This window comes from Carcharodon carcharias, chromosome 13 (assembly GCF_017639515.1).
Source record: "Carcharodon carcharias isolate sCarCar2 chromosome 13, sCarCar2.pri, whole genome shotgun sequence".
NCBI classification, from domain to species: Eukaryota; Metazoa; Chordata; class Chondrichthyes; order Lamniformes; family Lamnidae; genus Carcharodon; species Carcharodon carcharias.
This window is the reverse complement of record NC_054479.1, coordinates 24,239,576-24,254,421: the sequence shown is the minus strand read 5'-3', so window position 1 is coordinate 24,254,421 and position 14,846 is coordinate 24,239,576. Positions and strand designations below refer to the sequence as shown.

The following is a 14,846-nucleotide window of genomic DNA, read 5'->3' as shown; positions in this document are numbered from 1 at the left end:
GATCTTTAAAATCCATTTGAGGGGGAAGACAGGTCTTCAATTTAATGTCTCATTTGAATTATGGCACTTTAGACACGGCAACACTCCTTCAGTACTACAACGGAGTTTCAACCTTGATTTTTGTCTCTTAAGTCTTAGAGCAGGCCTTCAACCCACGGTCTTCTGATTCAAAAGCAAGTGTGCTATCAACTGAGCCACTGCAAACATTTTGTGAATTTTCAAAAACTTTTGGAATTATAAGTGCAATATATTGTATGGTTTTGCACAGTTCAGGCAGGATTTTCTGCTTTGAATTCTTGTTGGCTATATTCACTAGATAACTGTACAAATAATCATCATGGTTACACTGAATATTCAATTCCATTAAGTTAAACAGAATATAAGTAAGACTATTGAATCTGTGGATGCCTATGTCTGATTCATCACTCTTTAACGGTCATCAGTGTCTCACAAATCTCCTCCCTAATGTTTTTCAATATTCTGGGATACTGGGATATTCTGGGATTCTCAGCTACCCTAGGAATTCCTTATTTTGGACCCTTTTTGGGACTAGGATGTCCCCTTTTTGGGACTAGGATGTTCATCTTGAAACTGTTGATCTTACTTTGGTCATCTCTTATTTGGGAAGGCATCTTAGTCAAGTTATTGCTTGTGAATATTTACAACGAGTAATTTTTCAAAATATTAACCATCATATGGTCATCTTCAGGTTTGTTTGCATCTTTTATGAATTTAACCTTTTCTCCAACTGCCATCTTACTGTTGCATTACACCAACAATTTTCTTTACTGTTATTTTTTCGATGGGTCTCTCTCCACCCTCTGCTCACCCTTAGAATGTATTCCTACATTTTTGATTGTTCACCTGGTAAACACCTTCCACATCCTTGTATTTGTCTTAATTTCACTTTTAATTAGTTTATTAATGCCTTTCCTTCACTTTGTTTTGGCCCGAGTTTGTTTATCTACAGTATGCAGTTATCCTATATACTCAGCATTATACCTTTAAAGGTATTTCGTTTTCCCTCTGTCAATATTATTGGCAATTAAGTGTTAAGGTTTAATGGCAATTACATTGTTAAACAGGTGATGGGTATTTGTACACCTATAAATGAGGATAGCTCTCTCTCTCTCTCTCTCTGCCTGGCCGCCATGGATCATCAGCAGCTTTACTGGTCCCACCCTAGGAAATTCGGCCATGGCTCCCGCTCATGCCGAGTCTGTGCGAACCGACACGGCCTGATCCGGAAATATGGCCTCAACATGTGCCGCCAGTGCTTCAGACAATACGCTAAAGATATCGGCTTCGTCAAGCTGGACTAAATTACAAAAGGAGCAAGAATGCATTCCAATGTAGTGTGAAATGGAAACGCAGCATGTGTTGAACAACTTTCTACTGTCTTCACCTGGAAGAAGCAAACTTGTGATGCTCCATTTTTGTAAGTAAAATCAAATTGTCCTTAAAAAAATAAATGGGGATAGTCGGGACACTGGCCAGATGGAGGAGTGTTGACTCTGTACTAAGTCAATAAACTCTCTTGGCAAGAAAAGACACTCAAATTGGTTTTGACTTCACCAACTGGCTTGGGTCTGTGTAATGCCCTCTACTGAACTGATGTTGAATTGTTTGCTTTTTTTGTTTCCACATTTCACTGAACTTACTGCATTTAATGTCATAGCCTAGCCTCTTAGTATTAGGCATTTCTGACTCCCAGATTGATAAACCTGATCATTCCGTGATTGCTGCCATCTGAGGGATGCTAGCAGCCAGTTCCTGTATGTTATCTCGGGTATTTACAAATTCTAGGTAAGGTGAACACTCAGTCTCATTGCTTCTTTAACATACAGGTCATAAAGTATGGACTGCATATAGCTAATGTGATCCTAATCTGGTTTTCCCAGTTGATACTTGGTTAACCTCCTGCTCTTGTATCTGGAAGCTGAGTTCTAAATTTCAGCCGGGGAGCTTCTGATATCCAGCTGCTACGGATAAATTCTTAGTGAATGTGAGGTGCGTGGGGGAGCAAGAAAAGAGAGAGATGTATTGTGGAGATTAATGTTTTTGCTTTGCTGCTGTTTTGACTGAAATGCCCAGCATATAAGCTAAGTCACAAAGCACCTTGTGGAAAAATCGTGTTTCAGAGTGTGAAAGACATAACATGCAAGTTGTATTTTTCATCCTGCTCCTATTGAACTACAACACCTATGAAGTGAAAATAGGGCATTAAGTTTTACAAAGAACATGGGAAGAAATAAAAAATTGAAAACCAGAAGAATTGAATAAGAGTTTTAGAAGGGAATACAAAAAATGTTACTTGCAACTTAAGTCTTGCAGAATAGTTATGTAATAGAACTACAATTATTACACCTGCGGACCCTACATCTTCCAGAGCAGCAACACATATGACTCTGTCATGTGATACATTCCTTCAGTAAATGTGCTGTGTTACAGAAGTGGGTAAAGTAATATAGTGTTTTGTTAAAACAGGACCTCAGCACACATCAGAACCTGCACTTGCAGTCCTGAATTGCGAGCAGCATGTCATGATAGAATGGTACAGCACGGGAGGAGGCTAATTGGTCTATCATTCCAATGTCAGCTCTTTGAAAGAGCTATCCAATTAGTTCCTCTCCCTGGCTCTTTTCCATAGCACTGCAAAATTTTCCACTTCAAATATTTATCCAGTTACTTTCTGAAAGTTATTATTGAATCTGCTTCTGTCATCTTTCAGACAATAAATCCCAGATCCTTATAACTCGTTGCAAAAAATAAATTCTCTGTTCATCTATTTCAGAAGACAATGAGCAGAATGATCAAGGAAAATCCCCTTGGAATCTGATCACTTCCTAACAGTATTAGGAGCGGTCTGTCTGAAGTCTCATCATGGTCTCTATTTTCTCTCCAATCTTATGGAGCATTTGCATGGCTTTAGCTGGCACCATGGGTTGGAAGGGTGGGATGAGAAGACCATAGTTCTTGCTCTGTCTCTAAACAAGTAGATCATACTGAAACTGTTGCTCAAGAAGAATTCCAAGGGCTCTATGCTTTGCTTTATGTCAGCCAAGTGAGCTCATGTTTATTGCCATGGGGGTCAGAGACCAGCTATCTACTTTGTGCTAGTAATCATAGTGAAAGTAATCCTTTCACATCAAAAACATAATTGAATGGGACTGATCGGAGGCAAGTAGTTACTACTCATGTTTCTGCTACCTCCTGTCTCCATTGGTCATCAGTTACAACCTCCCTGCTTCCCTCATTTTTTTGATTATGCCTCTGCAAAACATTTTGGGATGTTTTATCACATTAAATGTAATATGTTGTTGTAAATATCTGAAACCACTCTACATTGCTTACCCAAATACTTATCAAACCTTCACTTTTCTGGAGTCATGAAATCCATATGAACTAATGGGAATTCTACTGAGGCCTCCGGGAGTTATGTTATAATCTGCTGGCACTTTGTCAATCGGCAACAACCATTTCCAAAGCCCAAATTGTACCACTTTCAAGGCATCAAATTATTAGTTAAAGGAGTAAAATAAGTAAACAAGAGTTCTGAATAAATGCCAAGTATAACTGACACAGTCCCAGTAAAACACTGCGTTCTCAATGAAATCTCTTTTTCCTATTTTACAGCGCTATTACCAGGAACACTTTTATTGCTTTTCAATTTAATTATATTAATTTGATTCATCCTCACAGACTTCAATGAATCCAGACTTCAGTGTTTAGTCTGTGTTTGCTTAACTTTCTGTCCTTACTTAAATCATTCCAGCAAGGATTCTGAGACTGCCGGAATGCATTTCATTTCATTTAAATACCTTTACTAACTTAACAAACAGTGAATAATGGATCATCAGATGTAGGTCACAGATCAGAATCTAATCAAGATCGTTCAGGTGTTTTTTTAATAGATGACTGGCTAATTCTACATGGCTTCATGTTCACAAGCAAATGATAATGTTCTGCTAAAACAAAAATAAAAATACCTGGAAAAACTCAGCAAGTCTGACAGCATCTGCGGAGAGGAACACAGTTAACATTTTGAGTCCGTATGACTCTTCAACAGAACTAAGGAAAAATAGAGAAGAGGTGAAATATAAGCTGGTTTAAGAGGGGGTGGGACAAGTGGAGCTGGATAGAGGACCAGTGATAGGTGGAGATAGCCAAAAGATGTCATAGACAAAAGGACAAAGAGGTGTTGAAGGTGATGATATTATCGAAGGAATGTGCTAATAGGTGACATTAAGGGTAGAAAGCAGGACGAGCAAGGTACAGATAGCCCGGGTGGGGGTGGGGTGGGGGGAAGGGATCGAAATAAGCTAAAAGGTAGAGATAAAACAATGGATGGAAATACATTTAAAAATAATGGAAATAGGTGGGAAAAGAAAAATCTATATAAATTATTGGAAAAAAGAGGGATCGGAAAGGGGGTGGGGATGGAGGAGAGAGTTCATGATCTAAAATTATTGAACTCAATATTCAGTCCAGAAGGCTGTAAAGTGCCTAGTCAGAAGATGAGGTGCTGTAATGTAATGAGATAATGTTCTGCTACTAACCTAGCCATTCCATTTAGGGCCAGTGGTTAGCTGCTCTGGGCGAAGAAACTATTTAAACAGACACATCCTGAGGCCAATTACTGATTAAGTACCATTATTGTTAAAACATTTTCAAAATAGACAACTATGTATTTCTTCCCTTGGGAAAAGGCCAAATTATCTCAATGTTACAAAACCAAGAGCAAACAGTTGGCTTTATTTCTCTGAATTTATCTTAAAAGAGTGTTCAGTTGTGACACCCAAAGTTTGACCAACACATCTCAAAAAATCCATATATAAATCTAAATGCCAGCATCCTCTACTTCTGTGCCTGCCTTCCTGTGATTTTTCCACTCATTCTTTTTAATGGAAGGGAAAGCACCTCCAGAAAGTGGAAAATTCCAGCAGTGATTGGAATGTATTGTGCTGAGTGAGATTAACATGTCGATCCACAGCAGACAGCCATTACTGAAGTGACTTCATTTGCACCTCCCCAACAGAGAGGGCAATATAACGAAATGCTCAGATCTTGCAATATACTACACTCCCTCCCCAAGCAAAGAAAACAACTATACATTAAAATGTAAAATGGTCCAGGTACATACGTTTCCAGAATACACTATGACTAAACCAACATCAACAATACCTGAAATTTAACAATTTAGGTTGCATACTTGTTTTTACTGTAATCACAACCAAAACATATATGACCAACACATCCAGAATAATTTACATGCAAAAGGAAAATTGTTTATCTCCAACACAAGTATGCGTTTAACAAAAATATCAGGGTTTGACAAGAGGTAATGGAAATAACAACTTATTTCCTCTTCTTTCCTTCATACTTTCAACTGACCTATCTGGCTTCTTTTTCTGTCTGTGTACCTCCTTCCATTTCTATTAGCCTGACTCTGCTCTCTTAAAATATCTGACTCTGTCAACCCTGAACTCTGACTTTGACTACCAATTCCACTTAATGGTTGGGATTGTGACATTGATTGACTAGTCTTAATCCTGACTCACTTTGCCCTACCGGTGGATTCTGTGATACCAGCAAATTTTCAGTTTCTTTGTGACTTTCTTTCTGACTTCACTTTAGGCTGTAGGAGGACTAAAGGAGGTTTATCATGCTCTCCCATTGTCAGATTTCCTCTTTCAAGCTAAATGATCTACATACAGATGCAGTCTCTCTCCAATCATCACTAGATATGTGAATACACTTAGTCTCTCTACAACAAGTCAAATCACATACTTCTCCTTAGTCCCTCACTGATTTTTCACCATGACCTTCTGACCAGGACGGCCAAGCAGTGTAATGCACTGCGTTCAGGTCGCTGTCTCCTCTGAAGACATGGGTTCGTATCCCACTCCTGACATTAATTTTATAGGGGAGATGGTGGCATAGTGGTAATATCACTGGACTAATAATCTAGAGGCCCAGGCTAATGCTCTGCAGGGCTGGGTCAATTCCCACCATAGCAGCTGGTGGAATTTAAATTCAATTAATAAGAGATGCTTTAATTAAGAACTGGAATTGAAAGCTACTCTCAGTTATGGTGACCATGAAATATCATCGATTGTTGTAAAAATCCATCTGGCTTACTAACGCCCTTTAGGGAAGGAAATCTGCCATCCTTACCTGGTCTGGCCTTTATGTGACTCCAGACCCACAGCAATGTGGTTGACCCTTAATTGCCCTCTGAAATGGCAAGTCACTCAGTTTAAAGCCAACAGGGATGAGCAACAAATGCTGGGATCGTCAGCAAGGCCCACATCCCATGAAAGAATAAAGAAAAAAGACACTGAACTATCTAGGTTTCATGCCTCATTCTTCACTTAGTGTGTAAAATTAAAGCGCAAGGGATTGGGGTTAGTGTATTGAGATGGATAAAAAACTGGTTGGCAGACAGGAAACAAAGAGTTGGAATAAACGGGTCTTTTTCTGAATGGCAGGCAGTGACTAGTGGGGTACCGCAGGGATCGGTGCTGGGACCCCAGTTATTCACAATATATATTAATGATTTAGATGAGGGAACTAAGTGAAATATCTTCAAATTTGCAGATGACACAAAGCTGGGTGGGAGGGGAAGCTATGAGGAGGATGCAGAGATGTTTCAGTGTGATTTGGACAAGCTGAGTGAGTGGGCAAATGCATGGCTGATGCAGTATAATATGGATAATGTGAAGTTATCCATTTTGGTAGCAAAAACAGGAAAGCAGATTATTATCTGAATGGCTATAAATTGAGAGAGGGGAATGTACAATGAGACCTGGGTGTCCTCGTACGCCAGTCGCTGAAGGTAAGCATGCAGGTGCAGCAGGCGGTAAAGAAGGCAAATGGTATGTTGGCCTTCATAGCCAGAGGATTCGAGTACAGGAGCAGGGATGTCTTGCTGCAATTATACAGGGCTTTGGTGAGACCGCACCTGGAATATCATTTGCAGTTTTGGTCTCCTTCTCTGAGGAAGGATGTTCTTGCTATAGAGGGAGTGTAGCAAAGGTTTACCAGGCTGATTCCTGGGCTGACAGGACTGACATATGAGGAGAGATTAAGTCGGTTAGGATTATATTAGCTGGCATTCAGAAGAATGAGAGGGGATCTCATAGAAACCTATAAAATTCTAACAGGACTAGGCAGGGTAGATGTAGGGAGGATGTCCCCGATGGTGGGGGAGTCCAGAACCATGGGTCACAGTCTGAGGATACGGGGTAGACCATTTAGGGCTGAGATGAGGAGAAATTTCTTCATCCAGAGAGTGGTGAGCCTGTGGAATTCACTACCACAGAAAGTAGTTGAGGCCAAAACATTGTGGCCTGAAATTTCCTGTCGGCGATTTGGGGGCGGGGCCCACTCACTGACAGGAAAATGATGCGGGATGACATTGAGAGGAACCCCCAACGTCATCCCGGTCCATTTCAATCTTTAAGAAGGCGGGCGGACAGCGAAATCAGCTTTCCACCCGCCAACCTGTCAATGGCCAATTGAGGCCATTGACAGGATAATTAAGATCATTAAAGACCCTGCCCGTCCAACCTTTAGGCTGGCGGGCAGGCCAGGAGCCCCAGTGGGCTTCTGATAAAACATGAAACCTCATCCACCGGCGGGATGAGGTTTCATGTCCGTTTTTAAAAACCTAAATAAAGTTTCTGTGCTTCTTATTAACATGTCCCATCTCGTGTGACATTGTCACATGAAGGGGACATGTTAATAATTATTTTATTTTTCTATTTTTAAAGTTTTTTAGACTGTCAGTAAAGCACTTAGTCTCAGGGAGATGTGCGCTCTTTGACAGTTGGGGAATCCCTCCCCCCTCCTCCCCCCCGCAAACCCCACACAGGAAGCACATAGTGCTCCCGTCGGGCAGCCCGCTGGGTGGGCCTTAATTGGCCTGCTGAGCCGGTAGGACCCGTCCGTCAACCCAGGGCAAAATTCTGCCCTGTATGTTTTCAAGAAGGAGTTAGATATAGCTCTTGGGGCAAAATGGATCAAAGGATATGGGTAGAAAGCGGTAGCAGGCTATTAAGTTGGATGATCAGCCAAGACCATGGTAAATGGTGGAGCAGGCTCGAAGGGCTGAATGGTCTACTCCTGCTCCTATTTTCTATGTTGTCTTGCTTTCCTCTTACTTTGCTAGATGCCAGGCATAAGCAAATTATAAACTTTGCCGTAGCTGCATGTAAGATGAGCAACCTGTTGCAGACTGTGGGGTTATGATGTAGGAGAAATGAAAATTGTCTAGCCTGTGTTGAAGGGAAACATGGAAATTACTGCCTAGCTAGTCACCTAGCAAACACTTCTGCAAATGCCTCTTTGCAATCTGTGCACTTCTTTCTGCAGCACTTTTCAATGCTGGCTGATATGGTGGCACCAGAATGTGTTTGCTACCATTCTTACTCAGAAATATTTTAAACTCTTCCACGTAAACTGCAGATCATTGTCTAACACCAACACATCTGGTAATCCACAAATTGCAAACCAACTTCTCAGAACCTCAATAATTATGGCACTTGTGGTATTGAGCAGAGTCTACTTTATCCACTTGCTATCAACCAAAATAAGGCAATCTTCCACTTCAAAGAAATCACCATGCACTCATTCCCACTCATTTCTTGTGTTTGACCATGGAATGAAAGGAACATTGGTTGGATAATTTCTCATTCTGAGACACACCTCACAACTTTTCACCAACTCGTCAATACCCCTATCGATCTTTGGATTCCAAAAATAGCTTCTTGCTACTGTTTTTCATACATTTAGACTATCCTTGTGCCTCTTGATGCAGTTCCTCTCACAATCTCTCTCTAAACCTTAGTGGAATAATGACTTTAAAACCACACAAGAGACAGCCTTGATCTACACTCAGTTCATTTTACATGTGACATGCTCCTGCAATTTCTCATCATCACACTCTTTACGCTAGCATTAATAACATAATTAAGCACTTTACTGAGCATCACATCTAACGAGTTTCTTCACTAGTTTTTCCAGCAAACGCTGGCATGTCATTTGTGCATGTTTAAGTAATTCACAGGTAACTCAGTGGCTAGAAATGAATCAGTTGTCACAGGAAAATTTGGAAGAACATCCGTATTTGCATGATCTGCTGAGATCTAATATCATACTGATGGCTAATTTTAATCAATTGGACCTCCTTGCTTAAAGACCACTTTGTGCTCTTCTAGTATTTCCTCAATGTCAGATGTACTCTTCGTGATATCTGCTGTAAATAACTTGGCCCAGTTCAAGCGTATCTTAAGCTAATTTCTTCCTATTCCGGAGACTTTGTTCCCTCCTATCAGTACCAATGGCAAATAATAGAACGTATCATCTTATTCCACCCTAACACTAACCTGACTTAATTCTGGAATACTGTTATTGGAATAACTAGTCAGTTTCACACCAGTTTTGCATAAGGGAATGTGACTTAGGGGTTTCCTGTACTCTCCTTCTGAGATAACAGACACTGCTGCAGCTGTATCAATGATGAGAGTTGTGAATCTCTGACTTTCAGTTTCACTGTGGATGCTGGAATTGTATCTTCAGCCCTATTAGTCCTATCTTCCATGTGCTGTTTTTCTTGCTCCCATACTGAGTACAACTCTTGACCTTCCTGCTCGATACCATCAGCTTCTGTTTCCATATCTATCATATGAGCATGCGAGAATTTCCAATCTCCTGAATTTAGATCTACCACAACCTCGACCTAATGAATGGGTGCAACCTGGGGTTTTACTGTAACCTGGAGCATTACTTTTCCTCTACTCCTGCATGACATCGAGATATGGCCAACTTTCCAACAGGCACGGCACTCTTGACTGGGAATTGGGGCATTTAAATGGTTGGTGACTATCATGGTAGCATCTAAGGGCAGAATTTTGCTGTCAGCCAGCAGGGGGCAGGGCCTGCTTGCCGACGCGTAAAATGATGTGAGATAACATTGGGCAGAACCCCCAACATCACCCCGCCCCATTTAAATTTTCAGGAAGGCGGGGGCACAGCAAAATCAGCTGCGGGCCCGCCGACCTGTCAATGGCCACTTGAGGCCATTGACAGGATTAATTAAACAATTAAAGGACCTGCCTGTCCAACTTTAACGCCGGAGGGCAGGCCAAGAACCCCGGCGGCAACTAGAAAAAACATGAAACCTCATCCACCGGCGAGATGAGGTTTCATGCAGGGTTTAAAAAATTGTAAAAGTTATTCTGTAAATTATGAACATGTCCCAACTCATGTGACATTGGCACATGAGGGGACATGTAAGGGATTTTTCTTTTCTCTATTTTTAATCTTTTTAAAGGTAGAGCCGATCTCCCTGAGGCTCCGATCTCCCTGAGGCAATACTTAGCCTCAGGGAGATGTGTGCTCTTTCGTGCGCACGCGTGAAAGAGCGCACTCTCGATTTCAGGGATACCCCCCCCCGCCCGCATAGGGGGTGTATAGCATTTCCTGGCGGACATCAAGTTAGGCAAGCCTTAATTGGCCTGCCCACGTTAAATGGCAGTGCAGCCTGCATCGCTGGCGGCACTTGGCTCTGCGCCCACCAGCGACCGGGTCAGGCCCGCCTGCCCAACAGGCAGAAAATTCTGCCCTAAGTTTCTGACTCTGAACTTAGCTGCTGTGGTCTGAATCTTATTGGTACCTCCCCATGCTGTCTCAGGAAAAAACTCCCTTGCAATTAACAACTATCCCTTTCTGACACTTCCATGGCTGTGGCCTCATTGCACGCGTCTTCCATGTCAGCAAAATACCTTTACTCAAAATCTTGGCCTGCGTTCTATTCTCTTTTCTAAGCCTCCTACAAATGTGATCTAAGGCTGGTTTCTAAGTTTGCGCTATACCCACAGTGGCAAGAGAGTTCCTTTAATTCGAGAATGTAATCTGCTACAGTCTCACTTGGCAACTCCTTCTTTTGAAGGAACATAACCCTCAGTGCAATTTCAATCTTTGTCATGCCATGGTATGACATAATATGACAGAATTTCATAAATTTCAGCATATTCCATAGTATTGGGGTTTCTAGGACAACAGTGGTTAGACACCGTTAAAGCATTTGGCCCCATCATGGTGAGGAAAATATTTAATCTAATCACATCTCCTATTTTATTTGCTTTCAGCCAAATGTGCAATCTTCATTTGTAATTTCACCAGTCCTCTTTGTTGGGGTTGAATGCCCCCATTATCCCCAAATATGCCTTCAGTGCTATTCATTCAACTACACACTGTGCTGGCTCACTGTGTACCTGAATACCATGTGCACATGCTGCAATCTTTCAAATGGCTCAAACTTCCTCAAAATCAACTTTAGAAGCTCCAAAAATGTGACAAAATGTTCTTCAATTCTTAATTTCTCAAATGAATTGTACAAGAAAATTCCATCCCAGCCTCAATGCCATCTTTCTGCTGTGTACTGCATTGAGCACGATTAACATGTGGACCTACAGCAGGCAGCCATTCTTGAGCTTTAACTTTATTTACAACTCCCTGGCAGAGAGGAAAATATGACACAAAGCTCAGATTGTGCAATATTCTACAGGGATGTTTGCATATTGCCTCTGAAAAGATCTGAAAAGCAGCTTTTGAGCGGTTTGGTTCTTGATTGGTCCTTGAAAAATTTGAGCTGACCAACATTTTGCTGTGACCAACACACATTAGTTACAAGGCGATATATATATATATATATATATATTTATATATATATAAAATATATATATATATATAAAATATATATATATATATATATGCACCCATATCACTGTTCATTTAAATAAACTGAACATCATACTTCCTTCAGCCACTGTATAAAGAAAAGAAGGGGCTTGTTCCCCCCAGATACCACAATTCCATAAATAAAGCTGTGCATGTTCTAACAGCCCCCGAAAGCAATTCATCACTTAGTTTTCCTTTAGTTTACTTTGATGATTTCTACAGTGAAAAAAAATCACAGCAACTATCATTGTCATAATAATGGTTTTCTGACTTTTAGTGCTATAATTTCTCAGTCCTTTTCAATTGCTCGAAGGAGGGGGGACAAGGCCTATAAAAAGAAAATTCTGAAATGCTCTCTAGATGGCCAATCCCATATATTATTAAAAAGAAAATCCTGGTGTGTTATGTCCCCCCCCCACCCTGGCCCGCTGCATCCCTGCAGCTCCAAAATTTGGTGCTTGTTCATTAAACTCAAAAAGAAGTCAACTTTAATTAAATTCTGTAAATGGCAGTTCACAGATTGCTTACACAGGGGACATTCTGGGAGTTTCAGTAGGCTACTTCATTCAGCTTCTTCATTTAAATGACAGCATGACGGGTTCTGGGAAGTAGCAGGAACTCATAAACCACAGAATTCTGAGATAAAGAAAGACAGAGCCCAGATGCAAAATATTGTCACAGGCATTTCGAACCTATAAACTGGAGAAATAAATGTAATCATTCACTCGCAAATTTTTTTTGAGGGTTTTTTGAAAAATTACAAGCTTTATGTTAATTAGTAAGTTCACAGATGCCAGTCACGTGGATTTTCAAAAACGTATTTGAAGTGATTTAATTTTTGCCCTTTCTTTCTTTTATTGGCAGGTTTTGCTGACTGCTCAAACTTGATTCATTGCTTTCATTATGTCCATAGTAGTTCCTCACTGGTAGCTCTAGACTTTGACCTCCTTGATTTATTGATTTGATTTATATTGTTGTTGGTGTTTTATGAATGCAAAATATAGACCAGGCAAGTGCATGTGCAACACAGTAATCTTTTCCGTTACACAGTGTTAAATCGTGATGTGCAAAATACATGCTAAGCAGAAGATTTTTATATAATATGGAGATGGTTAGATATTGGGTACCTAGAAGTGAATTGAAGACTGGAATTGAATTGAGGAGTTCAAACAATTTATATTCATAAGTTTTCTAATAGCTAACTACCTGTGACAACATTCCAAATGGATTCTTGAAGATTTCTCTGCTCAGTACTGCTGGCGAAATTGGAAATATTTAAAAAGTAGTGGCTACAATTTCACTAAAAGAAGAAACCTTCACAAATGTATCTCCAATATTGCTACAAAGAGTGGCTAGATGAATTCTTAATAATGGATCCCTGGCAGTGAGTTACAGGCTCTGAGTTACAGGCTGTAATCTAATCAAGGAGGTTTGGGAATTTTATATATAGAACAATGGCATTGAGGAGCTCAACATAAATTGTAGCCTTCAACCCACATCCCAGTATTTCACTGCACTGCACATTACATCAATGCAACTACATCAATAATTTATTTTAATTTTTGCAGTACTATTCTATCATTGAGTGAAATGTATGAACTGGCCACAGGATGAACATTTTTCCCTCTGGGACTCCATTATTCAACCTCTGTCTCCATCTAAGGAATTATCAATATGGTGACCAAAGAGTTGTAATATTTGAAGAGAGGCTAAGGACATGGTTTTAGCTATAGAATTTGAACTACATTTGTCCTGTGGAATGAAAACCATCACAAGTAATATAAAAATAAGAGATAAAAATTCTGAATAAATGCATCAAAACATCCCACCCTCAATAAGACCATTCATAGTGGTACTGTCAGTATCTAAATGCAACCATAATTACCATTTAGACATAAGTTACCCGATGGTAAATATCCACTTCAAGTGTTGGCTCACTCATCTATCACTCTACACCAGAGCAGCCATGCAAAATTGGCTTCCGATTTTAATATTTTGTAAAAAGAAACACATTTCAATTACTATGGTAGGTGAACTGAAAAATCAAAGAAATTGAGTCTGTTCTTCTATCACCTTTTTCCAAAATTTAATTATGGGGGCTGCTGTACTGTTGCATCCCTGTGTAACATTACAGCTGCTCAGAGACACAACAGGATGCACCTGCTGAAAAAAAACAGCCTCGCATCTGCCTCGAAATCCCTAAACCTAACAAGTGTAATCGATGATGTAATCACTAAAACTACAATTTACAGTATATACTGGCAGTTCTACATCTGCAGGCTAAAAGCTTTTTCCTTCCATTTTTAAATTGAACTCAATCTTCAAGAAAAATACTTCACACAGTTCTATGTAAATGTAATGAATAATAACCTAAACTTCATCAGAATACCTGGGTTTCCTTTATTTGGTAATGTTAAATAAACTTTGAAGTATTACAACGTTTTAGAAATTCCAATCAATTTATAAGACAGACAATTGCAGTGTTTACCTAAAGTCTTGGCTACATCGAAGTCCTGCTGCATATAACCAATACTCTTCTCTGTATTCCCTAATGCCCAGTAAGCACTGCTTAGGGCAGAGAACACTGACCCACGAAGTTTCAAGCTGCATGTTCCAATTTTCAAGGCAGCCTCCAGAACAACTACAGAGGCACCGTGGTGTCCTGCTGTCAGAAGCTCCTGGCCAATGACAGATACGACCACAAAAGGGCTTTTGTCCAACTTCATTTTCTGTAGCTTCTGATAGGTTGGTTCCAGGGATTCTACAAGCAAATCATACATTATGAGCAATAAGTTTTACTTAAACAATGCAAAAACCGACGGTCAATTAATCACATGAGTATGATATTTAGCCCGTATCACTAATACATGGTAACCAACCACATCATGAAAGTTACAGATTGGTCCTCATTTCCCAATGAAATATTTAAATACAAATTGTTTTTTAAAAATCTGTGCTATGGAGTCAAAAGGAGCAGGGAGGAAGCCTGATTGGAGCAATTTAAGTGCAAAGCTGTAGGAAAGATAGGTATGGATTTGGGTAGTTACAACACATTCAAGGGCTTTGGGGAGAAAAGAAAGGTTGGAAATTGGCCGGTAGTT

General features: G+C 40.2%; 2 protein-coding genes across 3 annotated transcripts in view; one reads left to right on the top strand and one right to left on the bottom strand.

Moving 5' to 3' along the window:
• ttc28 (tetratricopeptide repeat domain 28) overlaps positions 1-14,846 on the bottom strand; it is a 775,554-nt gene that overhangs the window by 325,830 nt on the left and 434,878 nt on the right. For both annotated transcript variants that reach the window (XM_041202994.1, XM_041202995.1), the window contains exon 4: positions 14,234-14,506. In XM_041202994.1, the coding sequence (XP_041058928.1) occupies positions 14,234-14,506 (273 nt within the window). The remainder of the gene's footprint in view (positions 1-14,233; positions 14,507-14,846) is intronic.
• Positions 1,144-1,351, top strand: LOC121285987 (40S ribosomal protein S29-like). The gene has a single exon (XM_041202996.1). It carries the CDS (start codon positions 1,152-1,154, stop codon positions 1,320-1,322), a length of 171 nt encoding a protein of 56 aa, XP_041058930.1. The 5' UTR covers positions 1,144-1,151; the 3' UTR covers positions 1,323-1,351.

Bases quoted from the DNA above. Each gene is read 5' to 3' on its own strand.
- LOC121285987 (XM_041202996.1), top strand. From the start codon at position 1,152: ATGGATCATCAGCAGCTTTACTGGTCCCACCCTAGGAAATTCGGCCAT.